The sequence below is a fragment of the Xenopus laevis genome, chromosome 3L, assembly GCF_017654675.1.
Source record: "Xenopus laevis strain J_2021 chromosome 3L, Xenopus_laevis_v10.1, whole genome shotgun sequence".
NCBI lineage: Eukaryota > Metazoa > Chordata > Amphibia > Anura > Pipidae > Xenopus > Xenopus laevis.
Window position 1 is genome coordinate 101,385,686 of NC_054375.1, and position 23,989 is coordinate 101,409,674.

At 36.7% G+C, this 23,989-nt stretch overlaps 1 protein-coding gene across 7 annotated transcripts in view; it reads left to right on the top strand.

Annotated features, from left to right (window-relative positions):
* shf.L (Src homology 2 domain containing F L homeolog) overlaps positions 1 to 23,989 on the top strand; it is a 122,271-nt gene that overhangs the window by 67,046 nt on the left and 31,236 nt on the right. For 5 of the 7 annotated variants that reach the window (XM_018252985.2, XM_018252984.2, XM_018252982.2 and 2 more), the window contains exons 3-4: positions 2,916 to 3,134; positions 12,072 to 12,230. In XM_018252985.2, coding sequence (XP_018108474.1) covers positions 2,916 to 3,134; positions 12,072 to 12,230 — 378 coding nt within the window. The remainder of the gene's footprint in view (positions 1 to 2,915; positions 3,135 to 12,071; positions 12,231 to 23,989) is intronic. The other 2 variants (XM_018252983.2, XM_018252986.2) reach the window with 2 other exon arrangements.

Consider the following 23,989-nt stretch of genomic DNA (forward strand, 5'->3'; position numbering starts at 1 on the left):
CTGAGTATTCTTAATGCATCCCTAATAGACACCTAACTATTTTTGAGCAAATTAAAAAAAAAAAAAATTAAAATGAAACCCTAGTATACCTCTACAATACACATCAGTAAGCCAAGGGATCTCTTTTGCACTCACCATCTCTTAGGACTTTATTCACCTTTCCCATCTGTTCCCGTCTGCCCTTCTGTCCTTCCCTCCTTCCCACCTTGTCTATCACTCAGCAAGCCAGCTGAGGTTTATAAAGGTTCCTGAATACCTAAGCAAGTGGTAAATGCAGCACGGCTCTGCAGGGAAGTAGAATGGATCAGAGCTCCGTACAATGCTTTTGTGTTTGACTTGGCTAGTAGATCAGAAAACACTGGTTCAAAATGTGTTTTGATTGCTGTTTTGTGAAAAATAGTATTGTACAAGGTTTCTGTTATGTTTGTTCAATAGGTACGATGGGCTTCATGCATATGCTGAATTCGCTATCATAAATATTGCTTTAAAACACAAACTTTATTTGATATCTGGGTACTTCCTATTGATGTCACTGGAAAGTCAGTAATAGGCATAAAACTTCTAGAGCTTTAGTGTGATGACACGAGGCGCATTTTGTCAGCTGTCACACCCACAAAACACCAGAAAATCACCTCTGCTAAAACTCTCAAATTGCATAATTACTCGAAAATGTAAAACGGTAATTTACCAAATAAGGTCTGCTGTATTACATTTAAGCCCTGTGAGTGCAGACATACAAACATAAATAGAATGCACTTTATATCAGAGTGATGTGTATGTACACAAAACCAGCACCAATGGTCTTATGGTGAAAACGTATTTATTATATAGTATATATAACTCTTATTTGATTACGGTCTCTTTAAATAGCAATTAACCCTTGGCAATCCAGGGCCCTGAGTCCCTTTTTGGGTATGAAAAATACTCGCATTTACAGCACAGTGCCTCCACCTAGGGAACACTGAGAACTCATCTCTATATACTCACCCAACTGCTTATTACGCTCCTCTACTGACCTGCTACTCAACTCTTCTCTCATTACCTCCTCACATGCTCGCATTCAAGACTTTGCAAGGGCTGCACCCATCCTCTGGAACTCTCTCCCACGGTCTGTCCGACTTTCTCCCAACCTTTCTGCTTTCAAGAAATCACTTAAAACACACTTCTTTGAGAAGCCTACCCTCACTCTGCTTAACTACAAAATGCAACACCACATACAGTACCACATTTCTCACCCACTTAATTCGATCTTGCCCACTCCGACACCTTGTGTATTACACCCTTCCCTTTAGAGTGTATGCTCTTTTGCATAGGGCCTTCCTCACCTTTTGTACCAGTATTGATTGTGATGTATGTAACTCCATATGTTCTATGTATATAATTCATGTGATTAAGTTGTATAATCACATTTACTTTACAGTGCTACGCAATATGTTGGTGCTATATAAATACATGTGAATAATAAATGTGTTATTTCATAAATATCTCCCATAGTATCCAATGACTAAAACTTCACTCTAAGTACAACAAAACATGTCCGGAGAAGAACCTACCATCCACCCCTGTACATTAGGGTATATTGAGTCCACATTTCAGAATGGTAAACCGTAAAACTGCCTCTAGGTATCAACAGTTTACAGATTTCTGGCACTGAGTCAACAGCTATTGATAAAACTTCCAGTGAGTAGAGGTATGCTGAATGTGTGTTCTTGATCCTAGGTTAGTTGTAGTATAGTGTATTTTTGTATAAGATTGGCATACTATTCTTTTTGTTATCGTGGGGATTTAATGGAAGTCACTATTTTATTAGCAAATGGTTAGAAATGCTGGTGATAGACCAGTGTAAGTTGGCTCTCTTAAAGGACAACAAAATTTAGAAGTGTGGAAGCAAAAGACACAACTCTGTCTGTTAATTGGCTCATGTGACCTAACATGTATGGATTGTTTGGTTTGTTTTTGAGTACAGTGAATCCTACGATCCCAGGGGGTGGCCCTAATTCTTTAAAATGGCAATTTTCTATTTATGATTACCCAATGGCACATACTAATAGAAAATTATATTATTATGAAAATGGTTTATTTACATGAATCAGGGTTTTACATATGAGCTGTTTTATGCAATATCTTTTTATAGAGACCTACATTGTTTGGGGGGTATAGTTTTCCTTTAAAGGCATTCATTCTGGCATGCAAACAACAAATTACCTTCAGTTTTTCAGTTAGTATACTCCTAGGGGCAGATTTATCAAAGGTTGAGGTGAATTTTCAATGAAAAACATTTGAATTTCGAGCTATTTTTTGTGTACTTCGACTAGGGAATAGTCCAAATTCGATTCGAATTTTAAAAATTGTTTAGAAAAATTCGAATAACGAAATTTATCATGTACTGTCTCTTTAAAAATTCGACTGGGACCATTTGCCATCTAAAACCTGGTGACTTGCTGTTTTAGCTTGTGGGGGACATCCTAGAACCCATTTGGAGTCAATTGGGGGACTTTAAAAAATAGAAGTTTTTTCTGGGAAAAACTTTGATCGAATGCGGTATTCCTTCGATTCATAAGATTCGAATTCGGCCGAATACAGACCTATTCGATCAAAAACTGACCTATTCGACCAAAAAAAAAACCAGACTTAATTTCGGTTGGTCTTTTATAAATATACCCCCTATTGTCAATTAGATGTGTTGGGATATGTGGTGTAATACCAGGTCAGTTGAAAAGATGTAATATTGAACTTGTACTATTTTGATGAACTATACTATATGTACTGTAGATTTTACCAAATTTAGGACAAATGAATATTGTGAATATATATATGCTATATAAGCACTAAATATTACATGTTGCATTATTTTAACTGAAACATTTTTTGTTTGTCATTTTCTGTGTTTAAAACATCTGTTTTTTTTGTGGTAGAGATTCGAAGAAGGGGATCAAAAGATTTACCATGTACTCCGCTACACTTGTATGACACCCCGTATGAGCCATCTGAAAATGGATTAGATTCTGAAGGTGAAAAAACCACATCTCAACGACCACGGGAATCTAGGCTGCCACAAGATGATGAGAGACCTCCAGAGGAATATGATCAACCTTGGGAATGGAAAAAAGAACGAATCTCCAAAGCATTTGCTGGTGAGTTACATTCAAACGTTGAAGGGATGGGGTGGGGGGCGGGAGAAGACTATGTGAATGTTTTGAGTAGAATTGACCAGATTGTTTTCAGTTTATTTTCATTATGAAACATAGGTCCTTTTTCTTTTTCTCCCACTTACACACATACATTTGTTTTGTCAAATTAATTAACCAGCTTGAATGTTTTTTTTTAATATAGAAAAACAAACAAAAAAAACAAAGGAAATCTACTAAGACATACGGAGAATAGTTATTAAATAGTGCCTGCATTCAGGACCCCAGTGCTGCTAACCACTGAGCCTCAAACCTACCTTCAGATAATACCAACAAATGTTTTTGGGGCTTTTTTGTTTGTTTGAACAAAAGGGGTAGCTACTGGAAAGTGCAGCTGGTAAGATCATTTATTGGACAATAATATCCTGAGTTTTACCCTGAGGATATCTGGAGGTGCGGCATTGTGTGAACCAGTATCAGTATCATTTGCAGATAAGTTCACTTGCAATACAATTATAGAAAATAGTTATATAATAAACTTGTCTCTTTAAAATTATCTCTTACCTGTTGGTTCTCTGTCTGTTGGTTTGTATTTAAATAGTTTTAGTTTTTCTTTCTTTTTTTGCTTTGTAATAGATGGTGTTTTAACTTGTGTGGATACAAATGACATATCCAGCAGTATGTAAACATCTATCACTTAGTTTCTTTAATATTTTATGTATATTCTACATTATTTGAGATCAAAAGTCAAATTTCCAGTTTTGCTTAAAAGGAACCATTGCAATTATTCATTGCTAATACGGTCTCATTTCCTCTCTGCAAATCTGTTTCCTTTGTAGCTCGGTGGCAAGAGTGATCCCCAGAGAGGTGTCTGCATTGCCCTTGAATTTATTTGTACATAATTATCATATCAGCTCTTTGGCATATCTTTTATGGTTTGACACCAACCCTCATTTGAATTGCATCAGTTGCTAAAATCCCCTTTATTATTTTCTTCTATTTAAGTTTTCTAATAATGCTCTGACATCTACAAATGTTTGATCCAAAATACAGATTTTATATCATATTGGTGAAGTAATAAAGTTCTGACATTATCTTACAAGACATTCTCCCTGCAATTTTCCTTATAAAATGCTGTTTACATTTTTTTGATGTTGATCGTCTTGAAGTTTAAAAAAAAATCTTGCCTGCCTTTAGGGGTCTGTACACACAGCACTCAGTATCTCAAAGCTGTATTCTCCTATTGCAGACTCCCACAGGACATGCATGACAATGTATGGAGATGATTTGCTCCAAGTTATAGTTTTTTACCTAGAGGTGATTGGTATCATGCTGGCAGGGTTGGTTTCATTGATCTCAATTTTCCAGAGATTTTAGCAAAAAGTTTTCTTTATTGTTGGATTTCTCTGCATGCTCCACCTAGAAGCATTATGCAACTTTATTAATAAATATCAACATTTGGAATTTATAGTTTGGGGTAAAATAGATAAATGAACATAGGTAACTACACATACTAAACACACAATTTTAGTAGCTGTAGTTTCCTAGGATATGTTTTTAGTTGCCCAGTTAGGTTAACTTCATCCCCTTCTTCCTGTGTGTTTTAAGACCGTGACGGCAGTTTATTGGCCAGTGTATGGGGCCCCCCAACCGGCTTCCCCGATCGAGACGAAAAATCCCGTCGGATCGTTGATGTGGTCCCGCGATCCGACCGCCCATTACTATTCGTTAGGATCCGATTGTTGGGCCCTAGGGCCCACGATCGGATCAGCTCGATATTGCCCACCTCAAGGTGGGCATATCGGGGAGAGAAAGAACAGGCTGGCACACGTAGCGAATTAAACCGGGGTCCTGCCCCTGGTGTGTTTATTTCGTCACACCTATCGGGGAGAGATCCGACATTGCCAAACGAGTGGATCTCTCCGTGTATGGCCACCTTTAGGGGCTTAGAGTTGTAGGTAAAGTTATACTGCAGATTGATGCAATTTAACCACCATTTTCAACTTTAAGCTTTGCGATTCCACCTATCTAGATTCATGTTCTCTTTGTATCTCACTAGTTTCAAGTCTCCAGATTTCAGCTGTAAACCTATCCAACGGGGAAAATATAAAGTTCTGCAGAAAAGCACACAGAACACCAAATAAATGAATTAACTATTTTTCCTGACTCAAGCTATTGTGTAGATATTAGGATGGTGCCTAATTGTCATTGACAGAAATGACAATAACATGTTCTGGCCAGTTAAATACCTCCATCCAGTCTCCAGCTGAATGAGGAAATATCATTAGGTCTCATTACACATGACTAATTCCTGAAGACAAAGTTAATAGGATGCATCATTCATTTGCAATAACCAATTTGGTGCGTAGACTCTGTGCCTTGGTGGGATTTTATTTTTAACCTAGAGAATAGATAAAACAGTGATTTTTTTTTTAATATTTTATATACACTTGTATTTTTTAGTACATTGCATCACTAAATGGTGGTTTAACAAGTTAACGTTTTTCCATTATCATGACATTGCCTTTGTTTAATTATTTTCTCATTGTATTTATCAAATGGCAAGGGGAAGGTGTCATTTATTTCACTCTGCACAACTCACTTCACAGAAAGAAGCTGTTATTGGCTTTGATGGCAGTGTTGCCTAAATTCCCATGGTCTCAAATGGGTTGGCCACATCATCCATCTAAATATTACCTCCCATAGCCCTCTTGCTGTGTCTTACTAACAACTAGTAAAGCATGTGGCCAACTATATCTATGCTTGAGAAAGGGGCTTGCCCCGAAACGTTGCACGTCCGCACAAATAAATAAGCAAGGGGTCACCCTGCATTGCAATGTACCTCGTGTGCCAGTGTATCCTTACCTGAAATATTCGTTTGGGGATTGCCGCACCCTCTACACTGTGCACCGGGGCTTCTTTATTAGAATTGAGGAGTGTGCTCTGCTTCATCCTTGTTCCAGTCCAACTATATCTGTGGCATATCAGAACCTAAATTGACCCTCTGCTCCCATGAATGTATAACACCCTTTTAATACATGACCCCCAGGTCAATCGCCTTCAAACATATCTATATGGCACTGTATCAAAACCGTTGGAAAAATCCAAGGAGATAACATTTGGGGGCACATTTACTTAACTCGAGTGAAGGAATAGAATAAAAAATACTTCGACCTTCGACTGCGAATCGAACTAAAAATCGTTCGACCATTCGATAGTCAAAGTACTGTCTCTTTAAAAAAAAAAACCGACCACCTACTTTGCCACCTAAAACCTACCGAGCATCAATGTTAGCCTATGGGGAAGGTCCCCATAGGCTTTCCTAGCTTTTTTTTATCAAAGAAATCGTTCGATCGATGGATTAAAATACTTCGAATCGTTCGATCGAACAATTTTTCCTTCGATCGTACCAACAAAGGAAATGCGGTAAATCCTTCGACTTCGATATTTGAAGTCGAAGGATTTTACTTCGACGGGGGTTAATTAAACCTCTATATTCAACCCTAAGTAAATGTGCCCCCTAATGTAACTCCACTTACCTTATCATAAAGAGCTATTTCTCCGATATATTATCTGTCCTTCATTAAGCCATGCTGATTACTACTTATAAGGGCTTATTAAAATTGTTGATAGAGAATCATATACTTATAGGCCCATTGTATATGCATCATGAGGATAGGTATGGGTGTCATATTAATAAAACCTTCCATTGTTTTTCATTTGATTCATTGTGGTTGAAGGCACAGAAAGGACAAGCATTTAAATTAAATTCAGTTATGTGTTTCCCCTTACGATAATTTTAAGTTTTCAATTTCAAGCAAACAGTGGGCAAAAGTTGCCTCATTGAGATGGCAAATTCACACTATTATTTTTTTTAAGGAAGCAAACAACCTATTCAGTTCTGTAAATTCAGTATGTTAGGCATGGTGTGCATTTCGTATTTTCAATTTTTGTTACAGTGTTAGTCCATATAATGGGAATATAGAAACCAGCAGACTTTAATCCTCTAAAAAATAGAAAAGATGTCTCCTGCAGCTGCCAGATAGGAACCTGAACTGTGAGAATGTGTCTCTGTGTAATGAAATTGTAAACCATACCGTTCAAGCAGTTCAAAACATAAGGGCAAGCTGACTTCCTAAGGTCGCCTCAATATTACTCATATAAGGTAGAACTGAACAATTATCATTTACTATTGCTGTTCTCTCTAGGATGTTTCAGAAACTCCCACCAAAACATTGTTAGGAAAATTGTATGTCTGTGATAATTTGCCTGGACACACCACAACCAGCTCAATAAGATCACATTTGGATGAACAAGAAGAGTATTAGTGTATGGTAAAAGGTAATGCTGTAACAAATATTCCAGCATGATCTGCCGAGGGGAGGGGGGGATAAAAATTGAACTGAGATAGAAGCACTCTACAGCTTTGATAGTAACATTTTATTGACATGATTAGTACGAATCTGCACAGTGGGTTTGGCAGGCAATGTGTGTTGGGATTGATGAGGGTTGGGATGGATAGGGAGTTTGGTGATGGGCGGTTTAGTTCACATTTAAGTGTTTGCTATAGCACCCATTTCTGTGCACCAAAACCAGACTACCTCTGTCAAAAGGCAGAAAAGCAAAGGTGCCATGTATTTTCAGTGGCATTTTTGGCGCCTATGCCATCCTGAGGTGGCCAAATCTATCTTGCCCCGGCAGTTGCTCTCTCTGCACTAGAAGAGCTGAAATTCCGATTTAAAAATCGGAATTTTGGCTCTTTAAGTTACCAGAAGCAGCCATCTCTGGTAACTGGTGGGCTGCTGCTGCCTGAGACGATTTTCTCAACCGCTGTGTATTTTACATCTGCTGCAAACAAGTATCAGTCCCAGATTTCTCTTTACATTTTGAATCAGCTGAAATATACAGACTTACTCCTGCTTACTCCTGCATGCCCACATCAACACCACCAAAACAAAACAAGTGCAAGTTTTGACAATTCCAGTGCAAGTTACCCTAATCGTAATTACACTGGAATGCTGAGTTGAAATGCTACATTGTGGGCAGTTATATGGTGATTTGCTCCACAATAAAGCACTTGACATCATTATGTCCTAGTTTCGTCTCACCTCTCATCTGATCATAATATTTATAACTGTTACAGCAGTTAGAAAAGGAGAAAGAAAAGTTGATGGCTACAACAGATAAATTAAATGACAAAGCCTGTTTTGTGTACTGTTATTACTTGAGGATTTAAGGTGACCTTCTCTTAAATTTGACCCACACCAACCGGTGGTATTGATTAAACAGTGGTGTCGGCTTGGAGAAATTCACAAAGTAAGCAGCCAGCTTCTGCTTCTGTATTATTAAGTGATGGATCATGTAGTTAATGTCACCAATTTCTTCTTCAAACTGCATTAAGTCATCAAACCACAACAGCTGCTTCCAACTGTGAGCCTGTGATGGATAGCCTAGAACTTGTAAGTACCATTTTGCTATATAGTGTGTAAAAGGCTGGAAGCTCTAAAGATTTTCTGTTCCACAGATATTAAAGGGATTTCAGAACTAAAATAGTTTACTCTCATATGATTAATACAATACTAACTGGCTGATGGAGGAATGTACAAAGGTAAATGTGCCCCTTATTCATGTTTTTCAAAGCTAGCAAGCATCTGTTGCTTTGCCCTTTGAGAACACATTCAGTTTGTAAAAGGAGCTTGCTAGTTTAATTTACATGCATTTTACTTGCTTGAATTTATCTTTCTATATTTCTTAAACGGCCCTATACGTCTGTGTTCATGATCTGCCATTAGGCTTGTATTAAAAATGAGTTCTGTAAAGTGAATACACTATATGACCCTGTGATGTAGCTTTCTCCAGTAAGGGGCACAACAAGTGTGCCTGTGAGTCCTTGTGTTGCAAAAGCCTCATAGCGAAAGGCTCTTCCTATACAGTCACTCTGCTATTGGCCAACAACTCAGTGTCAAGATATCTTTGGCAGCTAGCCTAGCAAGTTTCTCAGCTACACATATCTTGGAAATTTCTTCTAGTTTTTAATCATCCTACAAGGCCTTTAAAAATATTTGTTGTGACTTACTCTTTCCACCTGCAATGTGTAGAGTTAGGGGCATATTTATCAAGGGTCGAGTTTCGGATTGAAACAACGTCCAAATTCGATTTCAAAAAGACCAACCGAAGTGAGTCAAAGTTTTTTTTGGTTCGAAGAGGTCCGTATTTGGCCAAATTCTAATCGTATGATCGAAGGAATAGCGCATTCGATCAAATTCGATTTGAAGTTTTTCCCCCAAAAAAACTTTGATTTCTCAAAGTCCACCAATTGACTCCATATAGTTTCTAGGAGGTACCCCATAGGCTAAAACAGCACTTCGGCAGGTTTTAGATGGCGAATGGTCGAAGTCGAAGTTTTAAAGATACAGTACATGATACATTTTGATATTCGAATTTCTAATTTTTTTTCAAATTCGAATTAAAGTTGGTCTAAGTGCACAAAAAATAGCTTGAAATTCAAGTTTTTAACTTCGAAAATTCACCTCAAACTTTGATAAATCTGCCCCTAAGTGTCAGGACTGTTTATAGTAACTCAATATTAATAAATCCTACCCTTTGTCAAAAGAATCTAAGAGGCAATCATATATGACCACCAAAACTCTTCATTTAATACTGGGTCACATTTTTGCACTAGTGCAGTAACCCATATCAAAATCAAATTTGGGCTTTTGATGGTCCACTAACTGTCTTAATAAAAGCTAGCCTAGTTTGCCTAGTGTTAATAAATAAGACTAGTTTCTTGTTCTGGAATAAAGGTGGCCATAGACATCGCCAAACGATCGGATCTTTCCCCGATATGCCGCTAAACTGCGTGGCTATATCGGGGGTAATTCGAGCGTTCGGTCGTATGGCTGAACGATCGAATTACGATGCGCCAAGCGGCTCCGACGGGTCGGTCGGGTAAAAATCAAACCTTCCCGATCGATATCGTGGCCAGATATCGATCGGGAAGACCCGTCGGAAGCCCCCATAAACGGGCAGATAAGCTGTCAAATCGGTCCAAAACCCGTTTATGGCCACCTTAACTCTTGCCTCCTTTATAACAGAAATACCTAGACTGACCTCTGCACATGCTAAATGTGGTTTTGCAGGAAGAAAATTGTGGCACAATAGTAAAAGGAAAGCTCTAGTTGCTTTCTAGAATTTTGTTTTGTTCTAACTAGAAACAGACCCCAAGCTGTTGTTTTATCTTCGTTTTATTGCAGTTAGAAACTAGGCATCTAAACCACTGGTTAGGAAATGATGTCCAGCAGCAATAGCTTCGCTTTACTGCCACTTTGTGCATTAAAGTACACATTGATTCTTAAATAATTAAGTTCCTGTAGTGTTTCCAGAGCCCCACATTATCTTTTTATATGGTACTTAAAATAACTATATTAGGCTATTAATAATGAACTTTGCGCCCCTCTGGCAAAAGCATATCAAACTTGCTTTCATACTTCAAAATAAAACTGTGAGCCTGTGTCGGGAAGATGTTGTTTAGCATCGGGACTACTGCAATAAATCATGTATATCCTGTAGTTTGCTAAATGTTTTTCATGTATAGATTCAAAAAAACTGTTTTGCAGAGAAAAGCAAAATACTAGACCGTGAGGTTTTTTTTTTGACACTTTTATATTTTCACTAAAAAGAATATTGTTTTGTAAAATGGAACATTAAAAGAAAACTTTTAAAAAGAAACCATTAATAATAAATGTGTACATACAGTACAGGACAGAGCTGTTGTCTACAATAAAAATATTTATCGGTAGTGCTACTACTTTTTTTTTTTTACTGGAAGCCTGTGTGTTGACTTTTAGGGGCAGATTCACTAAGCTCGAGTGAAGGATTCGAATGAAAAATACTTCGAATTTCGAAGTATTTTTTTGGTACTTCGACCATCGAATTGGTTAAATTCGTTCGAATTCGAACGAAATCGAACGAATCGAACGAAAAATCGTTCGACTATTCGACCATTCGATAGTCGAAGTACTTGCCCTTTAAAAAAAACTTCGACCCCCTACTTCGGCAGGTAAAACCTACCGAAGTCAATGTTAGCCTATGGGGAAGGTCCCCATAGGCTTGCTAACCTTTTTTTGATCGAAGGATTTTCGTTCGATCGTTGGATTCAAATCCTTCGAATCGTTCGATTCGAAGGATTTAATCGTTCGATCGAACGAAAAATCCTTCGATCGATCGAACGAAGGATTAGCGCTAAATCCTTCGACTTCGATATTCGAAGTCGAAGGATTTCAATTCGAGGGTCGAATTTCGAAGTATTTTTAACTTCGAAATTCGACCCTTAGTGAATCTGCCCCTTAGTGTCTTTTTGTATCTTTATTCACATGGGAACCCAAGTCATCTCTCTGGGGACTGTACCCATAGAAGTAAAAGGAAATGCAAAACGGTGATAAAATATGACGAGTTTTAGCTGCATTTGGTACACATTGTTTATATTTAAAAAGTTTTTTATTTACAGGAAATTAAGCTTATATTACATTTTCATAATAGTTCCCATTTAATATTTAATGTAATTGTATATATATTGTTTCTATTTGTTCATGTACTATTCTAGTATTGTATAATTAAATACATACATACATACAATTACCCACTACTTTATGCCCAGTTACACTTTATAAACTGTTAATTTAGGGCTCTCACTTTTAAAACTGTGTAGTACCATATATACATTTCTGTGTAACTGTGGTGAGTTATAACTTTTATATATTTTAAATATTGAGCCCACACTTGAAATAATATAGCCTTTTCTATAACCCTTTTATTTTCCTTACTATCAAAGAGATTTTTTCTTGTGGTGTGAGACTCTTCCTGTTTTCAAACTATTCTTCTTTGTCCACTTTGTTTCTCTTTTTGTCTTTTTGCCTGCCTCTACCCTACTGATGTTCCAATTAGTGGAGATTAAAGTAATCAAAGATCTTCCTTGGCCTCCACCAGTGGGACAGCTGAACAGCCGCACAGCCAACCCTGAAAATGATTTGAGCGCTTCATACTCTCAGCAGACTCCAACCTCTCCACATTTTCAGTGCCAGGCCAGCCTTGAAGACTCCAATGGTGGGTTTTACTACTAAAAGCCAAAGCACACACACTCTATTTTCATCTTTTGGTTCTTAAAAAGACTGATTTAAATATAGATGCACTAAAGTTTCTGTTAAAATCTTCGCTCAGAAAATTGCATATGTAATGTTTGAGTTAATTTAAAGTGATGTGTCACAGGTGCAAATATCTTTATTTCATCAAACAGTTCATCTTCTGGGTATTTGCTTGGGACAGTTTCTTAAACCACATTATGTGACTTTATGTGGACCTTTATCTTATGTTTATCTGAACCAGGCGTTGAGTGGAGAGTTTTTGTGCCATGTTCACTTTCTGGTCACTCCAGCAATTTTGTGTCATAACCATTAACATCAGTTATAACTTCATTACCCAGTTATTGACTTGTGTGATAGAAATACCAAGACTTGTTTTAAATATTCTGCAAGAGCTGTTACATTTTCAGGCAATGTTGTTTCATGTAGAAAAGGTGCTTTTTGGACGGCATGACTGTCTGCAACACCTAAGTTTAAATAAATGTTTATTAAGAGGAACCATGAACTACAGTAACTATAAAATAGCTGAAAAACTACAAGTAGTTAAGCAATACAATCTTAAAATCATCCCAAAGACTTGGTGAACTTTTTTTTGTACCGTTCAGCTGAACTAATGTTTATTACTATTTTCATATTATACCTTTGGTGGCAAAAAAGTCACATTGTAGCTTTCCTCAAAGGTAAGAAATTATAAGGAAGGAAGATTAACTCGCCATCTTTGGTTGTGTTATATCCGTTTTAGCCCCCTGCAAGTCATGGCTGATGCATAATCACTGGAAGCTGATCTAGCATTGGTTTTTAGACTGGGTGCTCTAGGCTGGCACCCCCCCCCGAGAGCCTAAAACTGGATGTGACATGGTCTAATGATGGTGGCCTCCATCCCTCTTTTGTTACTCAGTTGGACAGGGGAACCATATGGGGGTGCTAAAAGTTAATGTGCCAATTAGGATAGCTAAAATTATAAAGTCAGGTTAGTCCTCAACAAATCTTGATGTTTATCTGCAGTAAAATGATGAGGGCTAAAATGATTGGTCTTCTAAAATGCTAATAGAGGGTTAATGGGTTTAGTGAAAAAATTATATCCTGAAGGGACCTCAGGTTCCAAAGTAAGTAAAAAGTAAAATTATAGGTTTTTTCTTAGTGAAGAGTAAAAATTCAGATTACTTAAGGATTTACCTAAACTCTTCTGGTGCTTTCTTTTCTTGAATGGCGGCACAATTCCATGTAATTCCAAGATTCATATTATATTTGGGATTTTTAAGTCTTCTTGGGGCTGGTCTTATCTTATGATAAAATAATTTATGCTAGCTTAATTAAGATCAAGTTCTGTCTTATTATTACAGAAAAATGAGGTATTTGTTTAAATAGGATGCTGTGAAAAATGGTTCTGGATAATGTTTTGTTCGGGAAAATAGCAGGAGAGGTTTATGCAAAAAATGAAGGAAGGACAGATCTCTAGGAATGGCAGCTCTTATTCCTTGGCACTGTGTGTATGTTTGTGCATTTCTGTGTATTATATCTGTGCTACATAGGCATGCACATGCACAGCTCATCGGTAGAAGTACTGTATTGTGTGTTGATACTTTCACATTTTTGAATAGAAGGAATGTGACATATAACTTATAGTTATAAAGTCAATGTTGATTGGGTTGAACAAGGAGTAGTTGGATTTACAATTCATTTATTATATCGGTTACCAGATTTTATCACTGTAAAGCAAGAAACCTAGAAAATACGCATGCATTGCATTTATGAAACATCACATTGTTATATAGAAATAGAAGCCAACTTTTTGTATAGAAACAAAAGGCATCTGTCAGTTTTTAATCTGCATTTTAGCTTTGCCTGTTTTAAGTTGTCCAGTTTGAAACTTTTAAAAATCAAGATTTTAGACCAACCCCAAACTTTATAAGCTAGAACTCTTGTTATTGGTTTGTTACTTTTAGACAATATGAATGTTAGGATCAAAAAAGACACAAGTGTGAGACAATTTAATGCTTAGTTTGGTTTAATGTGAATAATTGGAACTTACATTCTTGTAATTAAATGATCTAGTTAGCTTCTGTATTTTCTGCTGCTGTTTAAACTACGTGTGCCAATAAGCCCTGGGCTACCAGTAGGGAAGTAACTGGGACAATGTCAGCTTCCAGAGAGGGATCACAGATATAAGTAAAAATGTGTTGTTGTTCTGTCAGATCAATGGTCTTGAAGTAGTATAAAATGACACTGCAGTGTTCCTGGAATGTTCACCTTATCAAAGGAAGCCTCGCAGGTAGCCTCAATTGTGTAAGACAAGTAAAATAGTGTTTGTTATAAAAATAAAATACAGTTATAATATGTATATGCTTAAAAGAAAACCCGTGTGATGAAAGATATAAAGCAACCGACCCATTGAAATGCAGATATATTGAGAAAGAAATGCAAATGAAACTCCGTACATTACAACCAACTCATCAAGCTAAAAATTTGCAAAACTAAAATGAGGCATAAAGGTTCTCATGGAGAAAATTAAGTGTGCTTCATCTGATTTAAAAGTCAAGCATTCACACTGGATTCTTTTGTGTAGTCTCTAGCAAGTCTGATATTTCCATCTCATTTCAACAATATAATATAGATAATTAACTTCATTTTGCTGTGACAGTGTGCTTTTAAGTGTAGAAAAACAAGCCATACAGAAAATTGCATTTTTCTCAGTGTCACACTTCCCAGTGGAGATTCTCTGCAGTCCTGTTTTTTTCCTTTAGTATAGAAATTCAGGCTTCTTGTTCTATATAAATCAATAATGCTACTCCTGAAATTTTATATTAACACCATAATTGACTTAATGGGTTGGAAAAGCCCAAGAACCTATAATTACAAATCTAAATGTGTCCTTTGAGAGCAGCATAATGGATATGATAACCATACACAATACTATATGTTTTTTTTTTTTTTAATGTTTTTAGCAATGGGAGGGGAGAACGAGAGGAATTTCAAAATTGTAATGGAATTGCTGGACAGCTTTTAAAGGCAATATTGATCCAAAGGCAGAAAAATGAAAATGGAATTTTAAACAACTTTCCAATAAATATTCATTAAAAATTCATTGACAGTTTAAAATTGTCAATGGTTTTAAAGCTGTTTCAGCCTCTTCTCTCCTTCTCCTCTGACTTACCCGACTACTCATACCACTGAAACATTGCATCAGTAGCCAGCTTTCCTCCAGCCAAGACTGCCATTCCCATGATGCCTTGCATGTTATGTGATTAACAGACCTGAGAAGAATAACAGATGTGTGCCAGGCATTGTGGGAACTTGAGTCTAGGCTGGAAGAGACCTGACAACTAGTACAACAAGGAAAGTTGATTTGTGCTGCATCATTTCTTTAGCCTGCCAGGTTGCGATGAAAATAGAAAAGAACAGACAGGAACCACCTTCAACTTAATTTACAAAGAAGTAAAAAAATAAATAGTGCATATTAGAAGGCTGAATAGCATTACTTTGTCTTGCATTATGGAATTATGATTTATTATTTCTATGGTCAATGATAGAAGAACCTGTCTTCATGATGAATTTTGGGCATTGGACAAGATTTACTGTAAGCAAAGAAAAAACAGTATACATAAAGTTGGAACATCATTATTAACAATGGCTTTGTCTGTATAAAAAAACATTGGTTCTTTTGGTTCAGCAGCTCTCCCGTTTGGAATTTCGGCACCTATTTGGTTGTTCGGGTTTAATTTACCCCAGTAACCAAATAGAAGTTTGAACAAGAGATTGGACGATGAATGGGAGAAGGACCGAATAGAAAGATAAGCAATAAAAGTAACAATACTTATAAAATTGTAGCCTTAAAAAGCAATTGTTTTTTTGGCTGTTTGAGTCAGGTGGCCCCCTATTCAAAAGCTGAAAAGAGAAGTCACAATATTTCAAAACAATACCAAATAAAAAATCAAGATCAATTGAAAAGTAAATTTACTGTATGGCATTCTATAACATACAGATTACCTTAAAGGTGACAACACTTTTAATATATTATTATTTGGCAAAATTATCAGCACTCCACATTTTGTGTATGTTTCTGTTATTTCTTTATAATTTGATTATTTTTCATACAAGTAGAAATTTTAACTGTATGAAATCTGAATTTTATTAATTTGGGGGTTCAAATTAGTTTGACTACTAAATTATACATTACAAGACTGTTCTCATGCATTACCTTTAAAAAAACATTTTATTTGAGTCTAAACTTGTTGGCTCAAGTGACCCCGGTATGGAACAAAGATCCTGCATTCAACTTGTTTGCAGTAGACTTTTATCTATTGTTAGATTGTTAGATATCTATTGTTTCCAGATATTTTGAGCTTTCATGTTTCAGCTGCAATATTCAGTGTGCCACATTTACTAAGCATCTATGAAAAACTTTCTGGTACAAGAAGAAGTTTCTCTAATTTTTTTTAGTTACTTTCAATGGTTAGAAGATTAATTAATCCAAAAATACAACTGGTAAATTAAAATGCTCTACTGATTATGTATATAGATTTGATGTGTAGGAGGCATACAAAGTGACATACACTAGCATGGTTCATGTGTAATTAGTAAGACTTGAGCAATGAATATGTGTGTGATAAATAATAGAGTAGTTTAGTTTAAAACTAAAGCATACTAGGTATAGACCTCTAAATGACTAGAAGCAGAGCAATTTGACCATAATAGTCATAGCTTTATAGAAGCCATATCTGCAGAAGGGTATATAATTACGACAGGAATTGATAAGGGGAGGAAAATTAAGATATTGCATGGTGTGATAATAAAGCACATGGCAGTAGTGATAAAAGTCTTTTAGAAAAGGAAATTGGCTTGAGGAAGAGGACACACTCTCAGGTCATGGGCTGGAAAACTAAAATGTGACATATTACATCTGGAATTGCCTTTCAGGAAATGTAGAAGGGACTGTTACAGAAAAAGTTAATGCATGCAAAGGGGTAGCTATGGAGGAATTTACAATATTGGCTTTGAACCCAAAAATAAAATTATATGTTTAGTACAGCAATCCCATCCAGGTATATAATGCATATTTAGGCTAAATTTACAAAAGATAAATATACCTCTGTAAAGCTTGCTAGGTCTCCCTACTGGCTATGTCATCTAGAAATCCTGAAGGCTTTATCAACAAAGAGAAGTCTACCATGTAATCTTTAACACTTGGATATTTGTATGTGTGCATAACTTATTTAGCGTTTGTAATAGTGGTTGGAAGAAGAGCTGTTATGTTGGGTGTACTCAATGGTGCATATTTAATATGCTGTGTGAAAACACATAATTGCAAGAAAGATATTTTAATTGGCCCAAAAGTCAACAAAGGGAAGTATAATCCCTGACTAATGTTATTCCATGGTACTTCTTTATCATTGTGTCTCTCTAACCTGTTTAATATTTCTTGCTCGGCTTCATTGTTCTCCAGTCTGTAGAACAAAGTGTTCTGCTCCTTATTTCGCTCTAAGTGTAATTAGTGTTTCTTCTAGGTTTTACACACATTCATCACATTCTTTAAAACTGATTTTACTGTTTGACTTGAAAGCTCTAAAGAATACAATTGTCATGCCTAATGCAAATCCACTCTTAATTTAGCAATAATTTTAATACAATTTATTCTATAATTAGTGCACAACATGGGATGTGAGAGAATATCTCGTGCAGTCGTTAACAGACTGTAGGGATTCCCCCCTAGGGATCCCAGCGTGCACATCAACTATCTGTTCTGTGTGAGTGCTTACTCAGGTTTTGCATATAGACTTTGATGGTGTGTAATGGATTCAAAGCTTTTATTGTAGAACCCATTTATGAAATATAGAATACTTTCTTGGTTTCCTACGTTCATTAATCACACCCCTTGAATTAATAGTGCTATGTCTTGAATAATTAACATGTTAAAATATTTGATAAATAAAAATACCAATATAGTGAATCCTGCTACTTTTTGGTGTTTAATTAAGATGCAGTTCAACCCCAGATTTGTACTTGTTCCCAGGTCCCACAGAGGATAACCCTCTTTTTTTTTTCTTTTTTTTTTTTCCTTTTTTACAATCTGAAAAATGTAAAATTGGGGTTCTACTGTAATTTGTAACTCTTGGCCTATAAGAATCATCCAGTATGTGTTTGTAAAGGCACAATAGGAGAGCACTCACCCAAACTCCAGAGTCAGGCACCGACCAAAAACAGGCTGTGCTAACAACGACGACACGCCTCGGGATAGAGCGTAGCAATTAGTATCTGAAAAAGTCTTTGATCCACAGAGCACTAGACCAGGTCGGAGATTAAAATATTTCCATTTATTGAAGATTAAATGACATACATGAAAATCCACCAACAGTGCATCAAGCACAGTCCATGCTTAACGCGTTTTGTTGCCTCAACGCCACTTCCTCAGAAGCATAGGAAAACCGTTTTCTCCCCACCCCTAAATAGTGCAAAAACCCATAGCTAATTAAAATGAATCAGACTAATTAACCCTTAAAAAAGCCCACAAGTTAAAACCATTCTAGAAAACAAATTAAATGAAAAGTTATAACATTCCCTCAGGGTTAAGCATAACTAGTAATATTCAATCAACCGCTACCTCCTAAGATTGAGAAAAGGGGGAAAGGAGTACAAGTATAAGTACAAAAAGGAATATAATAATTCAACTGAATAAATACTAATATAGAAATATATAAATAATAATATAGAAATATATAAATAATTTTTATATCTTAAAAATACAAAATATATCATTCGGAATACCAAAACATATTGATCATAATGCTAATTGCAAAAACACGAGAGCTCACACTCTCTATTCAAACCTCCATAATCCTCAGTGGTTTTCAAGTGGTATATCCAAAAAGTCTCCATCCTACTTAGTTTAGTCTCATAGTTACCCCCTCTAATGTCTCACAATGGCTTATCTATTATTTGGAAATTAACTCTAGCATATCCATCGTGTTCTTCGACTATATGTTTGTCATGTATGTGTTTGTAGCCAGATTTTTATTTGAGAAAGCCATTTGCCGTGAAATTTTGTTCATACTCAGATGCCAGATTGATAGAATTTGAGAATCATTTGCTTATTATAAGGTGGACCTCCCATTCTGAATAATGGGTTTCCGAATAACTGAAACCATACCTGTAGTTTTAAAATATTTGGGTTTTAAACCTGTTTTTTTTATTGTTTGATTTATTATATATTAATATATATGACATGACATTCTGATGAATTTTTAACACTAGAATATCTGGTTTTGAATGTATCTTTCCCTATTTAAAATAAATGATACACCTCTGAATACTTTATTTCTCAGTGTTCTAGGTGATAGTGGCATTTCAGACAGGCACTTTTTCCTTTTGCTTTTGTATTAATCTGCCCAAAGAGAACCTAATAGTTATTTTTCCCTCCATGCCATATAGTTTTGTAAAGAATGCATTTAACTGATTTCTTCATACTTGCAAGTAAGTTACAAACCTTATTGATTAACTAAAGTTGATATCCCTGTCCATCATAAAATAAACTACAAAGGAGATAATTTGTCAAAATATGCACCCATGTTCCTCCTGCAATATAGATGCAGTTGCATGTAATTTACTAACCAGAAGTTGTGTTCTTCCTTTCGGAGGGTGCATTGTGGAAATAAACATGGAAAACAATGTGAAAATTTAATTTTAGAATTTTACATGTGTACTTTAGTATGCATATATGTCTTCTAGGGGGGCAGTTATCAGTATGATCTTGTGTGGTCAGTATTTGCTGTCCAACAAATTTAGCCCAGAGCAAAAGCCTAGTTTCTTTTGATATGATTAAAATCCATTTAGAGATTAGGAAACCGAGCCTACCTGCCACTGTTTCTGAGTTGGTTTGGCCAATCAGGTTTTCTCCTGACCCTGTCAGCATCTATGGAAAATATGTCAAAATTAAATAATTATTTAAGTGAGAGTGCATTTTAACTTAATTGAACAGACATTTACAAATGTGACATTTGACCCCAAAGTGGCTAATATATTCTTCACAATTGAATAGATATCTACTCATAAAGAACTGGTTATTTTATGGCTAGGCCTCTGGAACATATGTCTTAATAAATATTACTTGTACCAGTAAAATGTTATTTGAGTACAATGTAAATCTGCAGAATCTGTGAAATGACCAGGTTAGCAAATGGCAATATATGTCCTTGAAAGCGGGAGGCACATTTTTATTCTTTAACATGATTCCGTCTGTTCCAATATTGTCCTATTTTATTGAATTCCTTTGTGTATACTTGATTTCTAAAAGTGAATATTTTCCAGGAAAACCTGAATGCATAACCGACAGATGTGAATGCATATCAGAAATGTATAATTTGTGTTATTTGGCAGCCAAGTGTTTAGATGAGTTATCTGCTGGTACTCCATAATTACTGCCCATTCTTTTTTTGGTAGTTTTAATGAACGGTTGATCCGGGTTTTTACAGTCACTATGCATCATTATGAATCCACTCCTGTGTATTTCCTTGCTTTTTTTCATAGTTTTTAGATCATTTACTGGCTTAAAAAACTCTTCTCCTTACAATGGCCTACTTTTTTTTTTTTACTTTTAAAAGTGAACACGCTTTTGTTTCCAACTCCATGATTGACTACAAATGGTTTTACATGGTAATTCATTTTAGGTTTGCTTATAGGACATATTTCCAGGTGTGTTTCATGACAGATTTAACCTTATGGCAGCCCTACACATAAGATATTATCACATAGCCCATAAACATTTGTAGGATTGATTGGTTGATATATAGAATGATGAATCATTTATATGAAAAATGCCATCTTGAATGTATTATATTATTGGAAAGTGAAAAGTATGACTATATGCGTACAAAGCCAAACTTGCTCGGTTTACTATATGACCGTTATCCAAAGTACAGGGATGTGTATACCAATCTTTTGTGCGTAGTTTGACATTTTGTCCACTACTGTCTTCCTTCTTTTCCTACATCTTCTCTAAACTACAAAATGCTGTAACCATTTACATTGCTGTGGCTCTTCACTACTCGGTTATTCAGAGATGGCCTGATCTAAGTATCATGCATTTTGTATCATTCAAATTCCACTTAAGCAATTTGCTTCCAAGCTGAATAGTAATTTACATATACATTTTAAAATAATTTTCTCCAAAAATAAGACTCCCTATTATTGCACACAGGAAAGAGATTGGGTTAATCATCATATTTCCAGAACTGTATGAATATTTGGTGCCTTGAGTGGCCTAGCAATCCTGTACCATAATCCTCTTTCTGTCTGCTGTGTCTAATTATTTGCAATCTAACCTACATATGTGTTAATTCACTCTGTGACTATAGGTGGCCATACACGGGCAGATAAAGCTGCCGATATTGGTCGTTTGGATCAATTTGGGGGCTTTCGACGGGTCTTCCAGATCGACATCTAGCCACGATATCAATCAGGAAGGTTTGATTTTTAACCGACCGACCCGTCTGAGCCCCTTGGCGTATCGTAATTCAATAGTTCGGCCACAACGTTTGAATTACCCCCGATATAGCCATGCCGTTAGTGGCATATCGTGGAAAGATCCGCTCATTTGGCGATGTCGCCAAACGAGCGGATCTTTGAGTCTATGGCCAGCTTTAGAGTAATCACTTCTTATCATGCACTTCAATTAAATGCCTGTTGACATAGGATCAGTTATGGCAGAAGATGTGTCAAGGATATGTCTATTTTAGATATAGCTTATATGCAGGGCTGGATTTACATAGGCCCACTGCAGGGTTGCCACCTGGCAGGTAAAAATGATGGGTGATCCCAATGTTATTAATAGGGAAAAAAGATACTTAGGAATGCCGGTATTTTTTTCCAGAAAAGGTGGCAACCCTAGTCCACTGTCATTTGTCGCCCCTGTCCCCTCCCCTTTTTCATGCAATTTTCATCATCGGGACCGGAGCATTGGGTATTGGCGCATGGGAAATTTAAAAAATGATTGTATCTCCTGCATATCCCCAGAGTTTTTTAACCAATGTGGGTGTGGCTGGGCAGAATGCCACCCCCTAAAATCCTGCCCCCTAAAATCCTGCCCCCCTTGGCCCGGGCCTAGGTGGCCTTTCCACAAATCCTGGCCTGCTTATATGGTTCATTTATTTGATCCAACTGAATCACCACTGCCATCTCCTATCATTGGTCACAATCTGCTTCTTGTTATTTAATACACAAGTGATAGAAGGTTCATCATAAATTGTTTTAGCCCTTACATGCACAAAATGTTTAAAAAGTAGTCAGTAGAACAGTAAGGGATGTTAAAACATGTCCCTAAAGGTGGCCATAGACGTTACAATTATGATCTTTCCTGGAAAAGATATTTCTAAAAGATTGTTAATTTCTATACACATGTGTAAGCTTAAAGGTCGGCTATACAGGTAGAAACAATAGTATTCTACCTGTATCTGACATTCAGCACTAAAAGTGCCTTCAAAGGCGTCTGATCAAAAATTTCCGGGCAGCCCGATCGATGAGCCAACCGATATCGGCATGTCTCCCACTATACATGCATCGATTATTGTATGAAAATTTGTTCTTATAATATTATTGGTACATCTATGGCCACCTTGGGTGATCATTTAAAAAGCACTTGCATCCAGGGTGAGGCTGTGGACTGCATCATTCGCTAGCTTTTTTTTTTATCTGACCAGATGGTTCAGTTGCAGCCTGCAGGTGGTGGTGGGAACAATTAAATGCAGCAATTCATCTAAATGCAGGCAGCAAAGACAAAAGATAGTGGATTGTGCCCTCCTTTTTTTCACATTGCACCCCTCTCTGCACATAGTAAATGGCTGCTAAAGTCTTTCATTACTTGGGTTTTTGCCTGGGTGGCTATTAAGGCATAAATGTATAAATACATGCACAGCTGGATTAAAAGGGAGAACTGTCTTGTTATATCAGAAAAGTGGGGACAGTAATTAAAAAAACCTAGACCAAATGCGGTTGATGCTCAACTATAACTCACCGCTTGTTGTAGCGTCGGGTGCAAGCTGCTGGTCCCCCTGCCAGGGACCTCTCTGAATCCTGTGACAGTGGTTTATTGTGCCAACAAACTAGGCAACGTTTCGTGCCAATCCCCTTTCTCAAGCCAGGCTTGAGAAAGGGTGTGGCTCGAAATGTTGCCTAGTTTGTTGGCACAATAAACCACTGTCACAGGCTAACAACTTCATCACTTTATACAGGCCTAATAGTGACAACTTGCAGATACTGCAGTCTGAGTCTGAAGGCAGAGTGTTGGCTTCACTGCTCTCGGCCTGCGGTTCTTTTTGCAGGCCTTCTGCGTCTACATTTATCTGCACTAAAAAGTGCAGCTTCTGCTTGCGTGCTGACACATGGAGCAGAGGCTGGCCAAAGAATGCCTGCTTTCATGTTTTTAGTCTGACTTGCACTCCGTGTACATGCACTGAAATGGAATCTGCACTTTTCAGTACAGATTAACAGAGCTGCAGAAGGGAGTGAATTCACTTTTCTCAGCCTTCCAACACCAGATGTAATGAATTCTTCTTCAAGTTAATTTGTAAAGAATACAAATACCTTTGTAATAGGTAGCACAAAATAAGCAATTCCAGCATAAAAGACAACCAGTGCTATGAAAAAATACCTGGTCAGAAGTCTCCCTATTTCTTGTTAAGCATATATTTTAGCGGACATCTACAAAACTGCCCACAATCTAGAAGCAAGTCCTGT